Source organism: Phoxinus phoxinus (genome assembly GCF_949152265.1).
Source record: "Phoxinus phoxinus genome assembly, chromosome: 22".
NCBI lineage: Eukaryota > Metazoa > Chordata > Actinopteri > Cypriniformes > Leuciscidae > Phoxinus > Phoxinus phoxinus.
Genome location: NC_136897.1, coordinates 18,762,669 through 18,787,966, shown reverse-complemented (window position 1 = coordinate 18,787,966; position 25,298 = coordinate 18,762,669). Strand labels below are relative to the sequence as shown.

The 25,298-nt window shown below is 38.1% G+C and overlaps 2 protein-coding genes across 3 annotated transcripts; both read right to left on the bottom strand.

The window, feature by feature from the left end:
• Positions 1-32: 32 nt before the first annotated feature.
• otud5b (OTU deubiquitinase 5b) lies at positions 33-5,220 on the bottom strand. 2 transcript variants are annotated; one of them, XM_079596706.1, is made up of 9 exons: positions 3,635-5,220; positions 2,157-2,250; positions 1,842-1,906; positions 1,552-1,708; positions 1,294-1,442; positions 1,014-1,199; positions 724-931; positions 543-641; positions 33-459 (listed from the first exon to the last, which is right to left on the bottom strand). In XM_079596706.1, exons 1-9 carry the CDS (start codon positions 4,172-4,174, stop codon positions 338-340), a joined length of 1,620 nt encoding a protein of 539 aa, XP_079452832.1. In that variant the 5' UTR covers positions 4,175-5,220; the 3' UTR covers positions 33-337. The 2 variants fall into 2 exon arrangements, with proteins under 2 accessions (XP_079452832.1, XP_079452833.1); XM_079596707.1 differs by having other exon boundaries at positions 3,697-3,757.
• On the bottom strand, positions 5,211-23,766 carry grm6b (glutamate receptor, metabotropic 6b). Its single transcript, XM_079596704.1, has 12 exons — positions 23,442-23,766; positions 21,653-22,247; positions 15,703-15,919; positions 15,164-15,299; positions 14,548-14,702; positions 13,637-13,777; positions 13,280-13,480; positions 11,816-11,955; positions 11,113-11,736; positions 10,107-10,418; positions 8,380-8,629; positions 5,211-6,448 (listed from the first exon to the last, which is right to left on the bottom strand). Exons 2-11 carry the CDS (start codon positions 22,190-22,192, stop codon positions 8,390-8,392), a joined length of 2,706 nt encoding a protein of 901 aa, XP_079452830.1. The 5' UTR covers positions 22,193-22,247; positions 23,442-23,766; the 3' UTR covers positions 5,211-6,448; positions 8,380-8,389.
• Positions 23,767-25,298: the final 1,532 nt, after the last annotated feature.

Genomic DNA, 25,298 nt, shown 5'->3' with positions numbered 1-25,298 from the left:
AGGGGGGGAAAAAGATCACAACATTTTCAACATTCATATACTAATTAGTATAATTTATTGTGCTCAAATAATGAAAACACCTGATAATAATAAACAGTTGAGATGATATTTTTAATATTAATTTTACAATGTTTATTTAAACATGCACCTAACTAGGTCCATGGAGTTTAATGAAATGAAGGAAAATGGGTTAGCAAAAAAAAAAAAAAAAACACTAGGAAAGATCAGTATACAGTGGTATTTATAAAGAGGGGTGAGGATGAAACATTGCATGGTGTTGAAATAAAGAAATGCAGCCGTTCAATGGTTTCTGCTGCAAGTTAAGCTGTCCAATATATCAACTGCAGTCTGGAGAAGATTCTCTGTGCATTGCATTTTTCTTCAAGCTATCGAGGTATTCTTGTTGTGAAGCAGCCATAACTGAAGCCAGAACGTCATCATCTTCCCAATCTGTTAAACCTAAAACAAAATTAACCACCTAATTAACAAAGACATGAATTATAAGTCAACAAACATTTCTACTAAAGCTTACAATGCCGTACCAAAGGCAGCAGGTGACATATCCTGCATTAGTGTCCTGTACCCCAGGGTTGGGTAGAGAGACACCAGGGAAGAGTTGGCAGAAGACTGATGACTAGGACCTTGAGAAGAAATCAAGGAAGAACCGGTTAGTAAGCGAGAAGTGTGCATTAGCGCAAGTAAAGAAAACATTCACATACAGACCTGGGGCACATGGTGATGGGGGTTTGGGAAGAACCAGCGAGGCTCCTGCTGGGGAGGGGGGTTTGACGGGGGGTTCAGGGTGAGCCGGGCCTGGATGCTCTGGAGAGGGGGCGGAGCTGCGCTGGCGAGGGGACCTGCATCCCCACTCCTCAAAGCCACTGGATGTGGCGGCTGTGGCAGAGCTGCAGGTGGCACTAGCTTTACGAGGCTGAACGGAAAAGCAGAAAGGGAAGTCTGTCAAAGTTGTTTGTTTGAACTTGTTTTGATTTGGTCATGGGATGGTTTCGTACCTGTCTCGCTTGCTTCTCTTGGTCCTGAAGCCACTGCAAGTAGGACTCACGGGCCACCTGTTCCTCGATGGCCTCATTGGTGGCCTCCCAATCTGACGCTCTCTTCTTGTCCTCCAGCATCTGCTGCTCAATCCAAGACTCCTCAGACGTCTTAATAGCGTTTTTCATGAGACTCTGGTCAGCGTACTACATAGAGACAGTATAACAGACATTAGCAACAGAAAAAAAAAATCCTCATAAATAAATACTTGTATTTGTGTGTCTTATTTACAACACCTACCCCCGGTTTAAAGGAGGGGAGGCCAAGCCCCACCCCAACACTGGCCTTGTGGGGATTCACCACAGAGTTATAATGGATGTTCTTGTGGTAACTGACACGTATCGGCTCATCGTTGTTCTCTTGGATGCCGTGGAACGTATTAATTGGCTCTGTAAGGCGGGATTTGTCGAATAATATTAAAACGTATTTCCTCTTCTATCCTAAAATATACCACGGACAGCCTATTAGATGGCAGGAATTCAACAGACATTAACTAACCTGCACCATTCTGGTAAACCTCCACCGGCCGGTTGAACATTTCTGCCATGGCCTGCATCTCAATGTGGTTCCCATGGCAGTTGTTCTTCCTTTTTCTGTTAATGTATGTGGTGAAATCCTCTGTGACATAACTCGAAAAGTAATCCGCATTTTTCGTCTGCAATCGAAGCATAAACAATGAATCAAAACGGCACATCAGTCAAAAATTAAAAGAAGAGGTAAACTCACATTTTAAAGCCAATTATTTTTTAAATACAAAGAATTTATTCTTGAATATTTAACTGACTCACCAAGTAATCCATACACTGCTTCCGTACCACATCATGCATATCTTGGTCCCCATATACTTGATCGGCTTAAAAAACAAACAAAAAAACAATCACATAAATATAAAGTTATTAACTAAACCTATTGAAATCATTTTATGTAATTGAAATAAAGCTAAAATAAAATAAAACATAAATATTACATTACACAACCTTAAAATGAAAAATTTACACTTAAAAAACTTACATTAACATTTAAAATGCTGCCTTAGCAAATACCCAAAATGAAACAAGTTTAAGCTATATATAAATATTTTAATATATCTATATATTTATTACCAACTGCTCTGAAAAGACATGCTCCATCTTCCTTCATTTTTTTTATTTCAAAGCCTTTCTTTTCACTTAAAGCTTTCTCGAACCATTCTTCTTGCTGTAGGTCAAAAAAGAAAGAAAGAAAGAAAGAAAAAGTGTATTATAGTACAATGAATACATGTGACATTTTTCCAATTTCCAAAACAGACAGTGTCTCCAAAAAGTGTTTGGACAATTTAATATTAATAGGAATGGGAAAATGGAAATTTAATTCTTATTAGAAGCTCAACATGACTTTCAAAAATCATTTGTTTTCCACAGAAGAATGAATTAAAACATCAGTCACCATTCACTTTCAGTTTTTGTGGGGGTTAATGTAGGGTTATGTTGATTTTGTGTCACAATTTCAACTTTTTCATCTCATTATTTCAGATTTGTGTCATAATTGTGACAAAAAGTTTACTTATATCAAAAACTAAGACTATGTCATAATTATGATTTTTTTTTCTCAGTGGTAGATATAGACTTCAATAGAGTAAAGATATAAACAATGAACCAAAACTGTAATAATTAAAGAAATAGGCTAGCTCGTCCAAAAATTTAAATTATGTCATTGATTACTCACCCTCATATCGTTCCAAACCCGTAAGACTTTCGTTCATCTTCAGAACACAAATGAAGATATATTTTTTATAAAATCTGAGAGCTTTCTGTCCCTCCATTGACAGCTATGCAACTGACACTTTAAGGTCTCAAAAAGTTCATAAAGAGATCGCACAACTAATACATATGAATTGAGCGGTTTATTCAAATATAAAAACATTCATCAACCCACACATCAGTTGTGGAAAATGGAAGCACAAGCATGTTTGCTTGACGTGCGAGAACCAATGAGGTTCATTCTCGTGGTACGCAGCACGTTTGAGCTTCCACAAGAACCAATGAGGTTTGTTCTTGTGCGTCAAGTAGTTTCGGGTGACCTTCTGTTTATGTTTTCTGATCAATGTTTTTATGTGAATAAAACCCTAAATTTAATCTGTTCATCATATAAAGCGATTAAATCTCTTCAGAAAATTTTGACTAAATCGCTCAATTCATATGGATTAGTTTTAGGATCTTTTTATTAACTTTTTGAAGCATCAAAGTGGTAGTTGCGTAGCTGTCAATAGAGGGACAGAAAGCTCAGATTTCATCAAAAAGATCTTCATTTGTGTTCCGATGATAAACGAAAGTCTTACAGGTTTGGAACAACATGAGGGTGAGTAAATGATGAAAGAATATTAATTTTTGGGTGAACTATCCCTTTAAAAGACTCAAAACAACCAAAAGTCAAACAGGTTTGGAGGGTGCGCAAATTATGGCACTATCCTTTAAAGGCACAGTTTCAAACATTTGAATTTTATTGGGCTAAATGATTATATAGTTAGCTCTCAGCATGCTTGATGGGTCATTCAAACTGGCACAGAAAGCAGTCTAGTAAGAAAACTGTCAATATCCAGAACCTGCTCGACCGTGGCGGGATCCACAAGCTGAAGTCTGGCCGCATTCTCATACTCATCCTCACTGTTGTTGCCTCCAGCTCCCTCTTCGGGTTCCGATACTGGACTACCGCCCCCTCCTCCTCCCACTCTACCTCCTCCACCTGTCAAACCGCTGGAGCAGACCGCCTGCCGTCTGCGCTTGCTGAGTCCGGGTCCCGAGCAGCAGCTTCCAACACCACCTGCGCCGCAGGGTAACTCGACACGACCTGTGACCACAGCCGAGTTCGAGCTCCCTTCGCACTGCACGACCGGAGCTCCAGCAGCACCGGGCTGTGGGGAGGCCTGTTGCGGGCGAGCGCTCGCCTCGATCCGCCGCTCCTCTCTGGACGTGTGCGGTGTGGCCTGGTATGTCCACGGCGGCGGAGAGGCCCTGGGTCGGGACCCCGATCGTCCTGCGAGGGGATGAGGGTGCGACTCAGAGCCGCCTCGTCTGTCCGCTTCATCCGTATGATCACCGCCACCGGCTGTAGAGGCCGGTTTCTTCTTTGGGAGGATTGTCATCGCTGGCCAGCTTGCGGTGATTTGTGTTGTTTTGTGTTACAACACGGAGAATACACGGCCTTTTTAAACTTGTATATAAACAGTTTGTTCGATGCATGTATAGTGTGAAATAATACGGTCGTCACAAATCTTTCAGTTTCGAGGTTTTTCTTTCGTAACAACGACCGACCGAGAGTTTGACACAAACATCAACAAACCACAATGCGATTGCACGTCACTTCCGACGCCTGCTCTGCTTCTTGTTGACAAAATGGGCTCATATTGCTTTGCACTGCCCCCTACCGCATCAACCCTTCGATAGTCTTACGGTGATTTTTGACCCATTTTCAGTAAAGGAAATGTTATTGAATACCACACATTAGAACCATTTTTTTTGGTGACAGTGTATATACTCAACATATTTTCTTAAAAAGTAACTAATTTACATATTTAACTATTTAAAAATGTTTGAACATATAGGTTAGGCCCAAATTTGGCCCACTTTTAAAGTGGCAATAGTGTGCCTCATGTTTGACATTCTCCAAAATTGCTGAACAGATGATCTATAACTGCATAACTATGAACTAGTTTCAGGGTTTTTTGACCACATTAAAGCACCATTCTAAAGTGACGCTTTCAAATAGCCTAATAGTTTGGGTGAATTGTTATTATGTTCAGTAATTCACTCCAGATGAATTATTGAACGTATCTGCACACCCTGAGGTGATAATGTGGCCATGACCCAAAGAGGTTTCACCTCTGGGTGTGTATCAATTTTCAATTATTAAACAGTTTATCGACAATTATTCTTACTTCAGTATTCTTTTGTAACTTTATGAATCTAAACAGATTTTCTAAGACTTCACCCCTCACAGATATTAAGTAAATGAGACATTTACTGTACATGATTTTAGATTATGGAACAACGGATGAAAACCTTCGGGGGAAATGGACCATTGGATGTGTTTTTGTCTTACAACAAATATGAGAACAAAATACACTCACAATCATACTGATTTCTATACAGTAACATATGATTACTTCAATATAATTTTTTCAGGATTTTATTAAATAATTTTTTTCCCAACATGCATTCAATCAATACATTTTTATTCCAGTGTTTTTTCTTTTATCTCTTAAATGAAAACAAGACACCCACAAAATTCATCTAGGCTAAGTAAGCCAACTTGGAACCTGAGTTTACAGCAACTGCATGGTCATCATCATTTCATATTAAATGCTTCTTGAAATAATACTGCAAATACCACTAATCAAACAATGTACTTAATGCACAGTCTTTTCGCTATAAGTGACTACTCTGAATATTGCATGTGACAATAAAAGGATCTGAATGTCAGTCTCTAAAGTCGACTTGTTACTATTTTAATTTTAATCAATCATTAAATACTGATCATTAGCATATACATTTTGTTTAAAAATCAGTATTTCTTGGGGAGCTCAAGGAAACATGATAAAAACTAAACATCTCTAATCAAAACTTTGTTGTCAATACAGATTGTCATTGTTTTCCTCTTGGTAATCTATCATTTTTAATAAATATGATTTAGAATACAGGATTGCCTATTGTAAGGATTGCACACAAGACACTTAAAACATTTATTCGGAAACATCTGAAACATAAGTTATGGCACATTTTCGAAAGCAAAGAGTTCAAAGAGAGTGAAACCTCCATGTATCTGCGTTCTACTGGCTGGACTGTTGAAACATATTTGATCCCAACATTGTCTCTGTAGCTCTGTCATCATTTATGATATGTACTTAAGGAGATAAGGACGGAGATGACAATCTCAAACTGAATGTGACTTATTAATGTACTCAAGTTTTATGTCCGATTCCGTGTGGATACATCAGATGCAAACACTTAGTCCGTCAAGAAATGCTGGTAAAAGAAATGTTCTATTGTTTTTCTCCAGTGACTTTGTTTTTCTTCATCATGAATTCACAAATCTATAATTTCAACTCGGTTGGTGATGCCGTGGTGACAAGGGAAATGTTCAAAGGGACAAATACGTTCCAGTCTCAAAGCTGATGTGAGAGTTTCACATCAAAAAGAATCCATTGATCCTCTAATTTCTGTACATATTGTACAATTAATTCATTATTTCAGAGTTATTCTCAGCCAGACTCTTCTCTTGTTGCAGATATTACAAATCCGCACATCCTCTGGTGATCCTTGTCCATTTGAGGTTGTAAAATGAATGATTTAGCAAACAGCAGTTTGCCTTGACTATCTCCTCAGACTCCTTCATTAGGATGTACACAGGTCTTGGTCACCTGAAGATAGATAGAATATATGTTATATAATGCAATTTTAGTTATAATAATGCAATAACACATGGAAAACTGTGCAGACGTAATTTTGGCCAGGTTGTCACAAAGAAATTATGAACACAAAAGCAAAAACAAGAAGACCCAAGGAAATATTATTAACGGATTATGTTGTAGTCAATATGTTTTTTTCCTGTGAGCTTTTGGATTTTATATGCCTTTTTTTCCATAGTGAAATAAAACCTGTTGCTGTTTACCTTTTTTTGCCAAGTTTAGTGTTTTGTTCTTCCCTCATATTATTTAATATATACATCAAACAAATGATTTGAATGGCAATTTGTAGGGCATAAAAAAACAACTATCCCACATCACTTTTGGCCACTATATATACTCACATAGCCTAAATATATACAGTTGTAATCGAAAATATTCAACCCCCATTGCAAATCAGGTTTATTGGCAAAATTTACAGACTTTCAGCTGTTTGCAATGAACAAATTTAAAATTGGAATAGCTCAACACAACAAATGTTTCAATTTTTTCCCCCAAATTCATCTGAAAATGCATTTTTTAATGACTTCTGCAGTCTCAAAATGATTCAACCCCTTCATGGTAAGCATCTTTAGAACACCCTTTTGCTGTTTGGCCTGCTGCAAACGAGAGGTATAACCAGACACCAGCTTCTGACAGCGTTTCTGAGGAATCTTAGCCCATTCCTCATGAGCAATGGCCTTCAGTTCAGTAATATTCTTGGGTTTGAGTGCTGAAACCGCCTTCTACAAATCCCCTTCAAGTCAAGTGACTGTGATGGCCATTGTAGAATCTTCCAGGACTTCTTCTACAACCAAGCCTTGGTGGAATTTAAGATATGCTTGGAATCATTGTCCGGTTGGAAGGTCCAATGACACCCAAGCTTCAGCTTCCTGGCATGACGTTTTCTCCTATGATTTCCTGATACTTCAATTAATCCATCTTGCTTTCCTGCAGGTTTCCAGTGGCAGAGGATGCAAAGCAGCCCCAGTGCATCAACGGGCACCACCATGCTTTACTGTATAGGCAGAGTGTTCTTTTCAGCATATACTTGCAGTAATTCTTCTTCCTCCAGACATACCCACTGATCCATAGGGACAGAACAGAACAGAATCCCAAAACTTCTGTGGCTTATTTATATGATTTTTGAGCAAATTGGAGCCATCTTTTTTTTGTGCTTTTGGATCAGTAGTGATGCACAAGTTCTGGTATGTGTTTAGTACGCGCCTTACTGTGCCAGCTGACACCTCAGTGCCTGTTGCCACCAAAATTTTCTGCAGGTCTTTTGCAGTTATTTGAGGGGTTTTTTAACCTGCCTTCTCAGAAATCTGGTTGTAGCCGTTGATAGCTTCCTTTTTCTGCCTCGTCCAGGTAGTGTAACCACTGTTCCTTTAAATTTGAACTATGCTTCCAACGGTGTTCTAGGAACATTTAGTGCCTTCGCTATTTTTTGGCATCCTGTTCCTTGTTTGTGATGGGTGATGATTTCTTCTCTTACCTTTTTGGACCATTCTTTTGACTTAGCCATGTTTCTAACATGCAATCAAACGTGACACTCAAAAAACCTAGCCAGTTCAAGTATTTCATGTGTTCTAGCTCAAGCACACCTGGTGCAACTAATGAAGCCCTTGATTGGTTGCATCAGGTGTGCTTGAGACAACACCTGTTTTGTAGATTTGTGCTGTTGTGAGGGATTCTATTCAGGGGGTTGAATAATTTAGATTTTTTGATATGTGTGTGTGTGTGTGTGTGTGTGTGTGTGTGTGTGTGTGTGTGTGTGTGTGTGTGTGTGTGTGTGTGTGTGTGTGTGTGTGTGTGTGTGTGTGTGTGTGTGTGTGTGTGTGTGTGTAATAAATAATAAATAAGTATACAGGTAAGATATACAGGTACAAAATTTTTTTTTTTACCTTCTGGTCTTTATTGGGATCTATCAGGTTCAACTTTGGTCTCTCCGTTCTGCTTGTCGTTGGATTTCTGCGAGAGATGAGTGGAAACAGTGGCTGCCTGGGCCACGGCTTTGAAGCTACGCTTGCGCTTCTGAACGTTCTGCTCAGGGTGGAAGATGATGACATAGACTTTGGGGATGTACAGCATGCCCAGGGACACCGTGGCACTCAAGCTCATGGACACAGTCAGCGTGGTGGTCTGAATGAACATCTGGTTCAGGGCGGAAAAAAGATTAAGAGTAATATTTTAGCCTGGCCTCAGCTGCGACCTATCACAAGTGGTAGATCAGCTGTCAGGGCTTTAGCACTCCACATTACACTTATATACATACTCTCTGTTGATGGTCACAATTCATTCCCTGGAAATCAGTGTACCGCAATCAGTGTAATGACCCAAAGGACTGACATCAGCAATTCAGTCAGTTTATAGTCTCCCGTCTTAGTGCGACATATAATTTGCATACATTAATTATGTATTCAAGTAAGGTTGATGTGAGGTCAGCTATGTGACTCCATATTTTCTTTGTCTTTAATATGAGCCAAATGAATAAACCCTGATCGCATGCTGTTTATTGGCATGTGAGTCTTATATATATATGACAACTGGTGAAGATGCACAACACAGTTGTGTTCATTTATAATATAAATATCGTAATAGCCCCTAAAGAGATCTTACATTTCATGAAATTATGTGGACTGCACTCATATAATGACCGGCACTCTAAAAAGTTAAAAGCGCTGTCACACAAGAAACTAATAAAACTGTTTTTTATTAACATTATAAAACTAAACAATATACAGTTTAAAATTTTAACTCAGTATAATAAAATGTGAGATAACAGCACTCAAAAACATATATCTAAAAATATATATACATACACACTGCAGCCCGCTCTGTAGTCTAGTCTTTTATTTTTCCATGCATTTACAAGAAATGAAAAGACTTGAAGACCACCTGAGGGTCAAAAGCTTTGCGGTTGACTGGCCACTAAAAGACCTCTCTATTAGTCAGAGTATACTTTCCATTTTTAAATCCCCGTGCTTTGTAAGCAAAACCATCCCCCACAGGATGAATAGACGTGAAAAATTGAATGACTAAATGCATTAAATGTGGCTAGCATCTTAACAGCTTTTAGTCCAACACCAAACATCATCCAATTAAATAGCAATTATGTTAACCAGATATAGCTACAGCTTTTTAGGTTTCTAATATCTGATTATGGTTGAAGCATTCGCAACTAAATGTTGCAGCATCATTAACTGAACCAGAGCCATCTTATCCAGAGAAATGTATGTCTAGACGCTTACAGGGTGGAGATCATATTTCTGTATAACATGTTGATGTCAGGCACCAATGAATCTTCTACACAAATATCATGGAAGCAAGACTTAGGATTTTATATAGATGATGCCAACAGACCCAAGCACAGACTGTTAATAGTGAAACAATTGTGAAATTATTGCAATGTAAGTAACATATGAAAAGAAATGCAAAATAATTTTGTGAGAAAATTAATAATAATTTAAAATGTAATGTGCTTATGAGAAAATACTGTATGAACAAATGGAATTAATGCATTGTTTGCATCTATTTTTTTCATTATAGTTTTTATATATAGAGCTGTTCAATATTGCCTGTTCTATTTAAATCAGATAAATCTGTCCAAAATATCTTATTGACAGTTTACCTTTTCTGTGGATTGTGATGTGCCGAAAAAAATGGGAACAAAGGCCAACCAGATGATACAGGTGGTGTACATGGTAAAGCCGATGGGTTTGGCCTCATTGAAGGTCTCAGGAACACCTCTGCTCTTAATGGCATAGACTGTACATGTGACCATCAGCCCCATACTGTAGCTCAGACAGCCAATCAGAGACAGATCTGACATATCACATTTCAGGATTCCACGGGCGTACTCCGGGTTGGGGGGACGTAGCTCATCAAAGTCGACATTCGTGTGAGGGGGCATCACTCCAAACCAAATGAAAACACCCAGGAGCTGTGAGCAGAAAAGAGCCATGAATCAACGTTCACACAAAATCAACTTCTGTAAAGGTCCATGATATCATAAATACCATTAAATCAGTTCAATAAGAATCCAAGAGACCACGTTGTGTTTTCTCAAATAATAAACAACCATTAATGTAATGGAGGACACCAAAAAGAGAAGAGCTTTCAGTGGAATTTGCAGCCCCTCCGTGCAACACTCAAAAGCTTGCTTCTTTAATTATTTAATGGACGAAAAGTCCTTAGACCAAAATATCTTTTGGAGACATAAAGCACAGTGACAACACTGTAAACACACAACAAAGCAGTTACTCTGATCAAGAGTTAATTTAGATACAAATAATTAAAATGAACATTGACTTAAGGTTTGATATATATAGTACATTCCCATATATGTTGAATTACTGTATGTTTTGTGTTTTCAAAAAATAAAAATTTAGTGGAATTGGCAGAATATTGTACATATTTAGTTTTTTTTTTCTACATTTTATTTTATTTTTTGAACACAAAATCAGTAATTCAACATATATGCATGGGAATGTGATAATAAGTTTTGTTAAAAAAACGTTAGATGAGTAAAAAAAATGGTGCATTTTTAATATATGTTGCTCAAGTATCTGGTAGATCGTTTTGTGATAAAAGCGTCTGCTAAATGAATGTAAATTGCATTACGGACAGACACGCACCTGTACTGAAATCAAAATAAATGTGATGATCAGCTGGGATGTGGGGCTGATAAACTTTGGTGGCGTGACTGATTTCTTTCCCTGCTCAAAGATCCTGTAGATTCGATTGGTTTTTGTGAGCATGGCAGAATAACTGATGCACATGCCCAGCCCCAATAACAGCCTGCGGAACGCGCACACCACGGAGCCTGGCTCGGCGATCATGAGGAAGGTGATGAGGTAGATGAGGAAGATACCGGTCAGGAGAACATAGCTGAGCTCCCGGCCCGAAGCACGGACTATGGGGGTGTCGTTGAAGCGGATGAAGGTGATGATGACTCCTGATGTAGCAAGAATGCCCAGCACTGCCAGAAATACCGGGATAATGGCCCACGGAGAGCTCCACTCCAGCTTGATGATGGGAGTTGGTCTGCAGCTTGTGCGGTTAGGGGTGGGCCTCATGTCAAAGGGACACATGTCACAGTTAAACTCGTCCAACAGGTACTGGTAGCCGTCGCATAGTTCGCAGTGCCAGCAGCACGGCACGCCCTTCACCATCCTCTTCCTCTCCCCAGACTCACAGGGGAAGCTGCAAACCGAGTCTGGGACCACTTTATCCCCTCCAGACCACTGCATTTCCTCAGCCTTACAGAAAGAGAGGGGAATATTTCAAGAACACGCATTCAGAAATGTCCCAAACTACAAAGGGGCTTAATATGCTTACACTGAGTCGTAAGTGGTTGGTCCACTGGCCGATAAATTTATATCCCGGGCTGGTGGTATTGGAGAGCTGGTATTGAAAGATATCGTATCGTCCTGGGGCGTCACCGTTTTCATTAAACATCACACCTGTACCGGCACTGCCTTCAGAGTAAACACACAGGGTTTTGATATTCAACATCACTAGTTATTATTTCAAATGAAATCGTTTGAAACAACAGAGTTATTTAAAAGAAACGGCCCACTGGAATGGCATGAAATTGTATTAATGCGTGGCAATGCACGCTTCTGCAAACCATTGTTCTTTTTCACCTTATGATTTAAAGTCAAATTGTCAAGCATAACTTTGAAGGTGACTTTTCCATATCAAAGCTTGCTTAAAAAAATACAGTGTTGTAACTGACAAAATGGTAACACTTTACAATAAGGTCCCATTACTTCACATTAATTAATGCATTAACTAACATGAACTGATGGTAATACATTTGTTACAGAACTTATTAATCTTTGTTAATGTTAGTTGTTATTAGAACATTGTTAGTTCATGTCAGCTCAAATCCATTAAATAATATTAACAGATACATCTTTTGATTTTAATAATGTATTAGTAAATGTTGAAATTAACATTAACTAAGATCAATAAATGCTTTAGAAGTATTTTTGATAGTTAGTTCATGTTAAGTAGCATTTAACTAATAAATGAACCTTTCTGTAAAGTGCTACCGACAAAATGTAATTCTATGAGGAAAAATGTGGTACAAAAAGGCAAACTCAATTTCATGTTCCAGAGTTTACGAATCGCAAATCACGGTCTGCACACAGTGTTTTGTTCCCCTTAGGCACTCAAAGCAGAAAAGATTTCCATACAAGAGCGTGAGGACGTCCACTGTGCGTAAACTGAATAGCTGTGCTTTTCATAGAAATGTCTTAAGAGCGAGTGACGAAAAGAAAAGGGATTTTCACCGAAAGATAGCGCTGAAAAAGGAAATGCGCCTTGTGTTTGGAGAGAGGCTGCCCCAGGGAGAATCATAGACAAGGAGAGAGAGACGAGGTACGTGCGCTGCTGCATTGTGCATTAGTGGATCTCTTCAGGCTGGGATTGAGTGCTGACCTCTCTCGCCGCACTCTGACTAACCCATGGGACTCACAACCCTCCTCCTTGGAAACAGCAGCTTCTGTTCTGGCCTTTCCCCTCTTGCAGAAACTACTCCTCACCTATTATCACCTGTCAGTCTCACAGTAATGGCAATATCCTCGATTCGAGAAGAGCACGTTTATTACGTGCAACCTTCCTGGCAGATTCAAACAAAGCATTCCTCGGAAATAATAACTTACATTCAAACTGCTGTGAAGTTCATTAGTCTTGTATGCATACAAAGCCATTACGGAAATTCTGACTGTCTCAAGGTCTCGTTCACAATGTTTGGAATGGCTCACATGCTTCAGCTGTGTCCTTGAGATGGCTTACCATTAAAATTGACAGCACGGATGTAGCTCAGCAGCATTCTTCCATCCACCGGGTCCATTTTGTCACAAACGCCCATTGAACCCGGACAAAGGTCTATGTGCATGCTATGGAGAGCGTGGGCCATGGCATACACAGCGTCGATCACAAACTGCACTTTCCCTTCCTGCTCGTACGCCGAATCCTGGCTGATTCGTTCTTCTCCTGAAATACCAAAAGCAACATGACAGGAATTGAAAAGCTTTGCTGGAGGAATAATCCACTTCGATGTGCTTTGCGCATCTTAAAAGCATAAGAATGTATGATAATTCAAGTACTACAGCATTTATGGGAGTAATTTGTTGGAAATGATTTCCTCGCCTGTGCATTTCCTCAGCCCGCTTTCGCCTCTGATTCCAGGCCGTGTCAGTTTGCATTTGAAGTCATCTTCCCAGAACTCAGCGAACCAGATGTTCCTCCTGTTGTTTTCCAGAGATCTTGTGGCAAAGTACTGGTCAAACCCTGAGAAACAGGTTAAAGGGATAGTTCATCCCAGAATGAAAAATATGTCATCATTGCGAAACCATATGCTGTTTTTTCTCTCTCTGTTGGACACATACTGTAAGTGAAATCTAGTGTCTTTGAAATTTTCAGCTGTATGGCAAAAGCAGCATTACAATTCTTTAAAAATGTTTGTGTTCAATAGAAAAAAAATGTAGCATACAGATTTGGAATGACATGAATACTTACAAACTTGTCCTTTTGTTGAACTATCCTTTTGCGATAGAAGAACTCCAAAGGTTTTTCCTCTTTACAAAAGTTAGTTTTTCTTGCCTCTGTCACATTCGGGTTGCTCAGTTGGGGTTTAAAAGACTACTTTAATATTATTGAGCTATATTATAGAGCTGGATAATGACACTCACTTAATGATATTTACACTGTTATTGAACTGAACTGAATCAACACTGAACTTTCTTGAGCTGAGTAATAACATCGCCTTCTGTAGAGCTGCTTATAGCTATATATAGCCTACTGTATGTGACTCGATTTGACTTAAGTACTTAATACATGAGCATAGGTGCAGAATCTTTTTGAATAACTGAGGGTGTATTCACACCTGCCCAAAAGGTCCGCACCAAGGGGGGGAAACGAACTAGAGTTCGATTCAATCGAACCAAACAAGGCAGGTGTGAATACACCCTGAGTCTGAATTTGAAAAATGTAATTTTTTGGGTGGATTTTTTTCTTAATTATGAAACCTTTGTTGATCTTACACTGCTACAAGTTCATACCATCAATGGACGCCCGCTTGGGGAGGATGGTTACTGCACCCTCAGCCACGTCCTCCTGGTCCAGGATGGGTGAGATTTTTGCTCCCCAGCTATCAGATCCCACAAACAAAAAGTGACCTGTAAGATTGGCTCTCTTTGCTGCTTCCAGGACACGCCTACAATAAAGGAATTCAAAGGCAGAAAAGGCAGGTTCATTAAAGATAGGGAAAATCAGATCCATTAGTTATGATTTGTTGATTATTGCTGATTTCAGAACGATATGTGTGTGTGTGTGTGTGTGTGTGTGTGTGTGTGTGTGTGTGTGTGTGTGTGTGTGTGTGTGTGTGTGTGTGTGTGTGTGTGTGTGTGTGTGTGTGTGTGTGTGTGTGTGTGTGTGTGTGTGTGTGTGTGTGTGTGCGTGCGTGCGTGTGTGTCATTATCAGGTTCATTACAAAATGCAAATTAAACTAGATTAAAATTCACTCTGTAATATATTAATTTGCCATAATTCCTTCTAAGACTCCTGATGTTCCAGTTGTAGGGTGATTGATCTGTTCTCAAACCATTTTCAAATCTTTTCCAAGGCTATATCTCCAGCTTCCGAGTCATGCAGAATTACATCTAAAAGACAACTCACTTGATGTCATCTTCATTAGCGAAGATAATAACCCCTCTGGCATTGGATGTCTCCATTAGCCTTTTGATGATCTTGTCAAACTCTCCTGGTCTTGGCTCCCTAGGAATTTTAATGGCCTGTGCGATGCAAAGACCCCCTGAATAAAACAAATTAAAATGACGAATAGTTTTGAAGGAGTCTGATACGTTCATAAGAGAATGATGGTGGCAGGGTCTTTAGATTGAATATAACATCCCGGTCAATCTGTAGCATGTCTGTCATTAAGTCTAGGTGACTAATAACTTGTTTACCCACAGAAAATCCCATGAAACCTTTATCCCCTGATCATTAACCTCTTTTCCGCATCAAATACAACACCAGATGTGTTAAATCCTTGGATTGACTATGATAAATTCCTCGTCAGTTATGGAAAATCAGGGTGTGGTAAATCTGGTTAAATTAGCTTACAACCAAAGCACATATTTTGATTTATAGTATATGTAGATTTAAATACAATCTTTTAAAAGCTACTGAAGCCACTTTTCATGACTTTTCTGTACCTGCTTCCCTGGATATCTGGATGAAAGCATCTACACCACTCTCTCCATAGTTCCCCTCTGATGCCAGAGTAGAAACGTAGTTCCATCCCATGGCTTTGACAATGTCCACCATCGCCTGGGCCTGAAAGGAATCTGGCGGCACGACTCGGGAGAAAAATTCGTAGCGATTGTTGTCACTAAGCTCAGGTGCTGTTGAAGCATAACTGATCTGAGGAATCTGCAAAATGGAAGATATAGAACACAACAGTGAGCAACAGCAGGACTCACTTTGCGTCCTTTACATCAATTTCATGAATTTCTCTGATCTGTTAAATTGATTTTACTGGACTAATAAAATACATTTTTAATGATGTTACACCACAGGAGGATGAGTGTTCCCCCTCGGTTGAAATAGTAGACAGGTCTGGGGTAAGGTTCCAAAGGGTAGTTTTCTCAGTAATGCCATAGAATAACCATTTTTGATTCCTCAAAGAACCTCTCAGGCAACAGTCCTTAAAAGAGTTTTCTGAGTGTGAATAAATGTAAAAAAAAAAAAAAAATTGTGCAATGGAAAGGTTCCATGGATGTTAAAAGTTCTTCATGGAGCAAACATGCCAGTAAAGAACCTTTATTTTAAAGAGTGTGGTGGGGATTTATGAGTGACTGTTTCTGTATGTTACATCATTACACCGGTATGTGTCGATGAGTTACTGTGTTATGAGTGAATCAATAAAACATATTCCCAATCGATTCATTTAAAACTGGCTCCATCTGAATATGCAGACTTCCCTATGTAAAGTAGGTGTAATACCGGTTTGTCAGAATTCAGTAGACAAAAAGTACCCGGATGCCGGAAATTCTGAAGTGTGCATTGCACACATTGCAAGGTCACATAACAATGAAAACATGACAAATGTGGTATATCCAGATTACATTAATACTACACAGAACATACTTTTTTATCGGTCGCAAAGCAATTCAAACTAATTGCCTTCTCTGAGAGTACGCGGTTTTGGATGAAGCCATTTGTGAGTCACTGAATCGTTCACTCAGATTCATGCAGGGATGAAATGAGTCATTAGTGTGTCACAGTTTGTGTACTTATGCACTACTCTATGTAATATAAATAGTGTGTTCATCCTGAAAATTTCAAAAAGGAAAACTGCCTTTCAAATACCCGGATGATGAACTTTGCTGGATAACAAAATAACTGTATAATATTCATACACTACACGCTTGAGTACATATAGTGCATAGATAGTGTGTCATTTGGGACACAAATAGTGATATATTCACTCCACCGATTTGTTTAGAAAACACTGATTCAGGAATGTCACTCAGAGACGCTGAACTATAAAAAAAAAGCTGTGGCTTTGGTTTGAACAAAGTTACTGGCAATACTGGGTCTGAGGTTGTTCTTTTGTTTATTGAACTGTTGTATAAAATAAATATCACATGTCTGAAGATAATCATATTCAGTACAACAGCACATAATATTGCTTAGGCATAATTATTGCATAATGTTGCTTGTGTCCTAAAACACAAGAAACGCAAGTCTCCTGCAGCAAAACAACCCTAGCTTTAGTGTTTGCAGCAGCAGATAAAAATCCTGGGGAAATACAGATGGCACGAGCTACCACTGTAAAAGCATTTGTTTGTATATAAAAAAAAAAGGATGAGAAGATTAATTTACTGTTGTGCTAGTTTCTTAATGATGCAGTTGATGTCATTGGGCTAGGCTTTGCGCCGACTAATGTCTGCCGAGCCAGTATGGCTTAATGAAAGGTTCTTTAAAGAAGCGGGCAAGCGGACAGTGAGGAAAAGGTGGATACAGACCCGAGAAGGAGAGAAGAGGGAGAGGACCATTTGACAGATTATCTAGAAGGATTAGAGGGGTTTTAGTCAAATTATGTTAAGCACAGAGGGAGAGAGACAGATCAAGAGACAAGGTTGCCATTTCTCAGCCATAAGCCATACAATATATTTAATTCTACTAGCTTACTTGCTATGACAGATTTAACCACTCCTCCCCCATCATATACTGTATATATTACAGCCTTTGCACTACCCATGACCTTTCGGGCACTTGTTACGTCTGGCATAAGAAACAACAATATCCAAAGTTTGCAATGCATTCCTCACCCAATGCCATTTCAAAGCATCAATGCAAAGATATAAAGGAAAACGTGGCTATAGGAGGACGTTGCTGAAAGATTTTGTCTCAGATACTAATTTGTTGCTATGCATCATAAGCATTTCAGCCTTCCTGCCTTTCCACACATGCGTCATGTCAACATTAACAGCAGTCACATGCAAACATTACCTAGAAGTGTTTCATTCGGTTTAGACATATGCTCCCTACACTTAAAATGTGAACATGTGCATTTTTTCTTTTTCTTAAAAATTACTTTCACTGGTGTGGTGTACAAATATAACCCAAAATATTTAGGTCGATTCATCCAGATTAAATAATAGTTCTGATTAAAAAGTTAATGTAATCATAAAGTTGAATGAAATCATAAATCGTTCTTTTAAAAGTAACATCTTTCCAAGATAGGAAAAAATATATAATGTCTTAAGGCACTTCATCCAATTCTACAAAAATATGCTTTATAGGCCGAATGTCATCCACCTATCATAAGAATCTGATATGGAATGGTTCAGAAATCTTTATTTAAAGACATATTGTGTTGTCTTTAAAACAATCTTTTCTGGACTAGTAAAACCCTTGATTTATGTGAGGGTCAAGCAGATCTAGAGACTGAAATGAGATCTGTCCCTGTCGATCTATGTGTTAAAGGCCCACACTCATTCAGCTAAAGCCACAGAACAGAAGCTGCCTGGAGCTGATAACACGGCAACTGCATTTCTCCGGGCTCATGCTTGATTTTCCATCAGGAGTCTGAGCTGGAGAGAGGGCTTTAATGGAGAGCGGATCCTCCGTAATGCTGTAGTTAATATCTGTCTTCCTCAGTTCCCACTTACCACAACTCAGGGAGGAACATGGACATGAACAAGTTTGTAAAGATAAACATAGAAAATGATTCAAGATTACATTTGACACATGCTGTTTATTCTTTGCAGTAAGTATTGCGGTACGTCCATACACAGCCCTTTCAATGAATCAATTCAAACTCTTTATTATTCAAAAATATTCATGAAAGTCCCTAATTTGATTATTAAATTATATGACAAAAAGATATTTTACAAAGTAAGATATTAATGTTTATTATTATTATATACTGTTGTATTGTTTTATATAAATTAAAAATTATATTTTTCCCTTGACATGCCATGCTAATTTTGTATTGAATTATGAATTCATTATTTATAAAATCTTATTTTTAAGATTTTAATTGTGATTTACTTGCATTAAACATGAATTTCAATGATACATTTTTTGAGACACCAGGGTAAAATAGGGTACAAATTTCAACAAATATATATCACCATACTTCCCCTGTTGTTTAATCACAGTTTTGTATTACAAGTTTTTTTTAAATGCTATGTTAAAAAATATGCAATAATTGTCATATATTCCCAGTACAGAAATCTTAACACTGGATAAAGCCAGTGCCAAAATTCTTGTATATTTATATTTTACATTGTTTATAAATTTGAGTTAAGAATTTTTACAGAGGGGATTTTGGAAATCTCTTTATATCAGTCCATAGATCAGAAAATACTGTCACCATGTTTTTGTCTTGCCTTAATAACAAATTTCAGAGCAAATATTTATGAAGACTTCAGATGCAAAAGCCTCTAAGTAAAGTGCCATCCGAAATTTTCTTCTAGAATGATCCTTTTTATCAAGCTTGTATGTTTATGTTCAGTTATTTAACTTTAATGGCAATGAAAATTACCTATTTATTGTCATTAAAGTGAAATTACTGAACTTAAAGCTACACTGTGTAGGAATTACTCCCATCTAGCGGTGAAATTGTATATGACTACCAACTGAATATTACTTTAGCCCCTCCCATTCCGAGGGCGAATTAACTTATGCGATGGCTGTATTATTTCAAATCTGCCTGCCCGGCAGTCGCGAGAAATCTCCCCCTCGCATTCGTCACGGTGCCACTGAGAGTTAAAACGCGAGAGGCGAAGCTTGAATTTCCAGGCATGTCCATCTTTGCCTAATGTATTTTCAAGATGGAGGCGCAACATGGCTTCCGCCATTCGAGCAGCTCACCCGTATGTATTATAAATGGTAGATTCTACGCTTACGAGAATACTTGATTAGTTGGTAGAAGTAATTATACATTAATGAGCACATATAATTTTGAAAGAACAAAGTGGTTTTTGCTAAGAATCAACTTAAAAAATTACACAGTGTAGCTTTAAATATACGAGCTTGATTAAAATGATCATTTAAGAAGCAAATTTCAGATGGCACTTAGAGGCGTTTGCATCTGAAGTCTTCATATATATATATTGAAATAAACTAAAGTCTGGATGACACTTACTCCAGTAAATATTTCTCAGGCTTCATTTGTGTGACAACTATCCCCCAGTCTCCGCTTTATCCAAGGGCAGCAAAAAAATTGAGATATGATTGTTTCAGCCATATCAGCGAGCCCTGCTCCAGAACGTATCACTAAAAGTAATGAACAACCACATCAAAGTAAGATTAGGATGCACAAATTCCAGGTATAATGTCCTGAGAAAAACCTAATGGAGCTTTGATGAGTCACTTTTATTTTGTGAATTGTTTATCTTCCCTAAACCCATGGTGACTGAAAATGATTGCAAATAACTTCTGGGCGTGAGGTTATCAGCTCACGTACTAAAGCACACGCAGCTTTGAGCGCTGACCACAAAGAACACAAATGATTAAAACCAATAAACAAATAAAAAAGATCAAACGTGGCAGAGGGTGGAATGAAATTGAATGTAGTTCAGGTGTAGGATTTGCAAGCTGAATGACGATCTAGAAATGAGAAAGGATTTGAAATTAAATGACATGCACGCAGCACATTTCAATGTGGTGCTTCTCAATGATTTAAGGAAGGACACATGTCAATGACGTGCATTCAAATTTAGTAATTCAAAAAACACTTCTCACTTCAAGGAAAATCTGATACTCTACAACAAAATAAAGAAAGAATCTATATCATTTAAGAAGCTCTTCCTGAGAGGCCAGTGAGCTGAAACACAATCCAAACCTTTTAACAGAATTAGTTATACTTCCTGTAGCCCTGGCGCTATCTGCAGCGCTGCAGAATCCAGGCTTGCAGCAACACCAAGCAAGAGGAGATCCAGTGACTGCCACACATATACAACATTAAAAAGAGCCATACATCTTATGGCAATACAGGCAAAAACATTGTTTTTTCACTGGTTGTGGTCACGTTTGACTATTTTGCTTCCATAACATGTCTTCTTTCAGACTAGTGGAAAGAAAATATCCATAATGTACATTTATGTGTTCCCACTTTGTCTATTTGCATCGTTATATTGCAAATACAATACATATGTTTAAAGGCCATTGAGTTTTTTCTCATGCTCTGAATCAGACATCTCCACTTCAGTGGCACTCACACCAAACTCTCCAGTTGTAAAATATCTATATTCCGAAAGATTTTAGAGAAGAGTTTGTACATATAAAATTTGCCTGATTTTCTTACATAATATTTTATTCCTAAAAATATGGTGAAATATTTTTCTGGTTGTTTTCTGACAGTATTTTCTGATTTATGGACTGATATAAAAAGAATCCTCCTTGGAAAATCCAATATGTCAACAAAATGAGTTCATATTTATTTGCATGTTTAAACAACCTAAAATTTCAGAAATCTTGTCATACAATACAATTGTCTTAATGTACTGTGATTAATAAACTGGGGAAAGTATGGCGATATCTATTTGTTTAAACTCTATTCACCTGTAATGTCTTGCCTTGAATTAAGCATTTGCTGAGCCTGAGCCTGAGGGAATCAACATTAAAATGTAGTTTAAAATGATCCCTCACCGCAAACAGTCGAAGAACATTGGCCACCATTATGGACACTGAGCTGGCCGAAGCCCCGATGACCCCTACCACTCGCTCTGGTTTTGGAATGATGGGAGGCTCTCCATTGGAACAGCGAACATCTGAGTTGTCTTTCTGGATGAGGGCCTGGACAAAGGTGAGGGACTGTTCCAGCGCATATGTATCCCTGGAGCACGTGTCCAGTATCCTGGCACCCAGGGTGATGTTAGGCAGCAGGTCTGGGTCGCTGTTGATCTGGTCCAGCGCATACAACATGGCCTCCATACGATGGATCCCCTTCTCCTTCTTAATTTCCCCACATGGAACACCAGCGGGGCCCCTGGAATGCACCGGAAAAAGCCCTCCCAGAGTGATGTCACCCTCGATCTTTATGGAATGAGTTGAGGAGGAGGCCGAGGATTCTGGAGTAAATCCCATCATCACTATCCACATGACGTGAATCAGGGAGCCCACGTGTTGTCTGGGTGCCCTGCTGATCCTGCAGTGATGGCATAGTGATGATGTCATAGTTGCTGCCATGCAAGGGGCTGGATCTTCTGCTACAGCACAATGCTTTCTTCTCTACCTGTGTCTCCTGTGGAGAAATGAGACAAAAGATGTACACGAAACTGATGCACAAAGTATGCCTTTCGACAGCACTGCTTTGCAGATAATGCATTAAAGGTGCAGGTAAATGTTTAATATTATCCATTAATTGATATTATCAAGAGACAACTAAATTATAGCTAGTTGAGAGCTTTTCTATTAAATATAATATAATTAATTTACTATAATAATAATGAAATGTGATTACACACACACAGACACACACACAGCATTGTATTTGGTAGCATATTTTAAGTTTGTTTCCTACTTGTTAAAAAATATATATATTTAACACTGTGCCAACCAACTGTTCTATTAAATGTAATAGAATTGATTAACTACTATTATAATAATGCTATACACACACACACACACACACACACACACATCATTGTGTTTGGTTGCATATTTTAAGTTTGTTTCCTAATTTTAGTTTTTAACACTGTGCCAACCAAACCCGCAATATTGACAACATTTATTTTTTTCACTTAAAATAGTTAAAATCATTTTCATATTTAATTACCATTTTTTCCCATTCTATTTCTTTCATCAGGATAATTCAACAAAGAATGAAAAGTCTACCCAACCAACTTGGTTCATTATACTATAATGATATTGTAAAAGTAGGCCTTCTTTCAAAAATAAAAAAAATACCATGCATGGCAAATTTTTTTTTTACATTTGGCCTACACATAAAAGCCTATAGACAAAGATTCAAGGAAGTACAACATGTAGTTTTACATCCAGTGTAGCCTACGTTTATTATAAATAATTTTACTTCACCATTAAAAAAAAAAAATCTTTACAGTTATAGGCTATTTAAACCCAAAGTCATGTCTTCTAGAATATGAACTCACTTTTCCGTCTTCGCACTCAACAGACCGCTGACAGTAGAGGGCATGTATAGGCAAGCATATTAATATTTTATGCAAATTAACTGATACATATTCAGCAACAGGTGAGCGGAAAAATCGCTATATTTGGATTGAAAGCTGAAGTTCCCGCGGGGAGACTCACGCGTCGCACACGCACACCCGTTTGATTAAGTGTTCATGGGGAACCGTTATGTTTCGCGAGACCTGAACAGACATCTTTACAGCATTTTACAACGTTTTAAGTGAATTTACATTCAATGGTTTGGCATAACGATTAGCAATTTATTCGCTTCTTAAAAATGTCTCACCGACTGATGCAGCTGCCAGTGAGCGCCCATCTGGAGCTGAAGTTGGATGGTTTTGAAGCACGACAGTAGATGTCCCCAACATCCGAGTCTTCAGCTCTCATCTTAAAATGTCCACAGTCTTCTCACACAACGACAATCTAAAGATTCATTTGATTAAGGTGAGATTTTAATGTAGAAAGTATTGAGAGCTTTAAGAAACTATAAAACGCTGGAAAAAAGGTGGAAAAGCCCGAACATTCCACAACTGTGATTCTACAAATCACTGTCAAATCCTTTAAAAGCCCCCTCACTCTGTCTGTCTCTTTCGCTCACTCTCTCGCTTTCTGTCTCCCTCTCTCACACACTTTTGTTACTCTCTCTCTCTCTCTCTCTCTCTCTCTCTCTCTCTCTCTCTCTCTCTCTCTCTCTCTCTCTCTCTCTCTCTCTCTCTCTCTCTCTCTAATGGGCACAGATTGGGATTACCACATCATGCATGCATTTGAAAAGTCTCTGAGAGGGATGGACCGGTATATATTTTTAATGTGAACACTGCTGGATATAGTTCTCTGCGTTTAGACCGTCTGCTTTTATGAAACAATCTCGTCATAATGATTTATATGATTTATTTGTGTAGATTTTAGAATTATTCTTTGTCTTTTTATAAAGACAGATAATCTATCTGACCTCACTGTCACGTGTGTTTTTAAATGGTAGTGTATAGTCTAACTCTGGTCCATAATACCATCGTTGGACTTTATTCTGACACACATGGCTGTATATGGGCTAATGGCTTTTCACATCTCCAACATATTGACTCTGCACTCTTCACTTTTGGTTACTTTTTTCTCTGGACATCTTTGGCTTTTGGTTATGAATGAATTATTCAAATAAACGCACCATCTCTATTAAATTTTAAAGCAAACCAGCTACCGAGTATTCCCTGTTCATAGATCATTTAACCCTCTATGGTACGCAATATGATATCAATAAGAGAAAAATATTAGAGTTGTTTATTTGTGTAAGTGTCCTGCTTAAAATTGGACACTATAACAATATCAGTAACCTTTTGCATGTATTTATTTATTTAATTTTTAAAAGTGTGTTGCCTTAGGTGACATTGTATACGACGCATGCATTTAACCATTTGACATTTTCACTTAGAAAAAAAAGGTATTTATTGAAAACATGAATTTCTTTAACATTGAACAAACACATTTATCCAGTTTTTAATGTATTACAAATTTCATATTTAATAAAAAAGTAAGTTTCCAGCGGTTGCTCTCAGGCAACATTGTACCATAGTGGAACACAAGTATTGCCAATCCATCAATATCATCAAGTTATCATATCAAGTTTTCATATCCATCTTCATCCTCATCTCCATCTACGCTCTGGAGGCAACACCGTATAGAGGTTAAGGTTTAATTTTATTTATAAGTGTGCTTGTGGATGTATTATGTTGAAATGTGTGGCTGGGCTGTAGTGGTTAATGTTCAATGCTATTAAAGATTTATGACTGTTAAATTAAGTTGTGGAATATGACACTATAAAATCTGAGAGGGATGGATCCGAACAATAAATTAACAAAAAATAAAAATGTAATTGCCTGTTATATCTTCACAGTCTTGTGTGTTAAGACAAAAGTAGCAACCTTTTTGCTACTCTGGTCAAGTTTTAGTTATTTTGGTTATGTCTGTAAATAACACACACACACACACACACACACACACGCACATTGGTGCAACTACATTATGAGGACTCTTCATAGGCGTAATGGTTTTTATACTGTACAAACTGTATATTCTATCCCCTTACACTGCCCCCGTCACAGGAAACATTCTGCATTTTTAATAAAATATTGTTTTTAAGCTATTTGAA

What these genes read in the sequence shown, in the direction of transcription:
- otud5b (XM_079596706.1), bottom strand. Translation starts at nt 4,174, where the DNA reads ATGACAATCCTCCCAAAGAAGAAACCGGCCTCTACAGCCGGTGGCGGT. An exon ending in AGCAGTGTATGGATTACTTG is followed by an intron (nt 1,709 to 1,841) that starts GTGAGTCAGTTA and finishes CTTCGATTGCAG; the next exon opens with ACGAAAAATGCGGATTACTT. An exon ending in AAGAGAAGCAAGCGAGACAG is followed by an intron (nt 932 to 1,013) that starts GTACGAAACCAT and finishes TTTTCCGTTCAG; the next exon opens with CCTCGTAAAGCTAGTGCCAC.
- grm6b (XM_079596704.1), bottom strand. Translation starts at nt 22,192, where the DNA reads ATGGCAGCAACTATGACATCATCACTATGCCATCACTGCAGGATCAGC. An exon ending in ATGTTCTTCGACTGTTTGCG is followed by an intron (nt 15,920 to 21,652) that starts GTGAGGGATCAT and finishes TCCATTTTGCAG; the next exon opens with ATTCCTCAGATCAGTTATGC. An exon ending in CATCACAATCCACAGAAAAG is followed by an intron (nt 8,630 to 10,106) that starts GTAAACTGTCAA and finishes GCCCTGAACCAG; the next exon opens with ATGTTCATTCAGACCACCAC.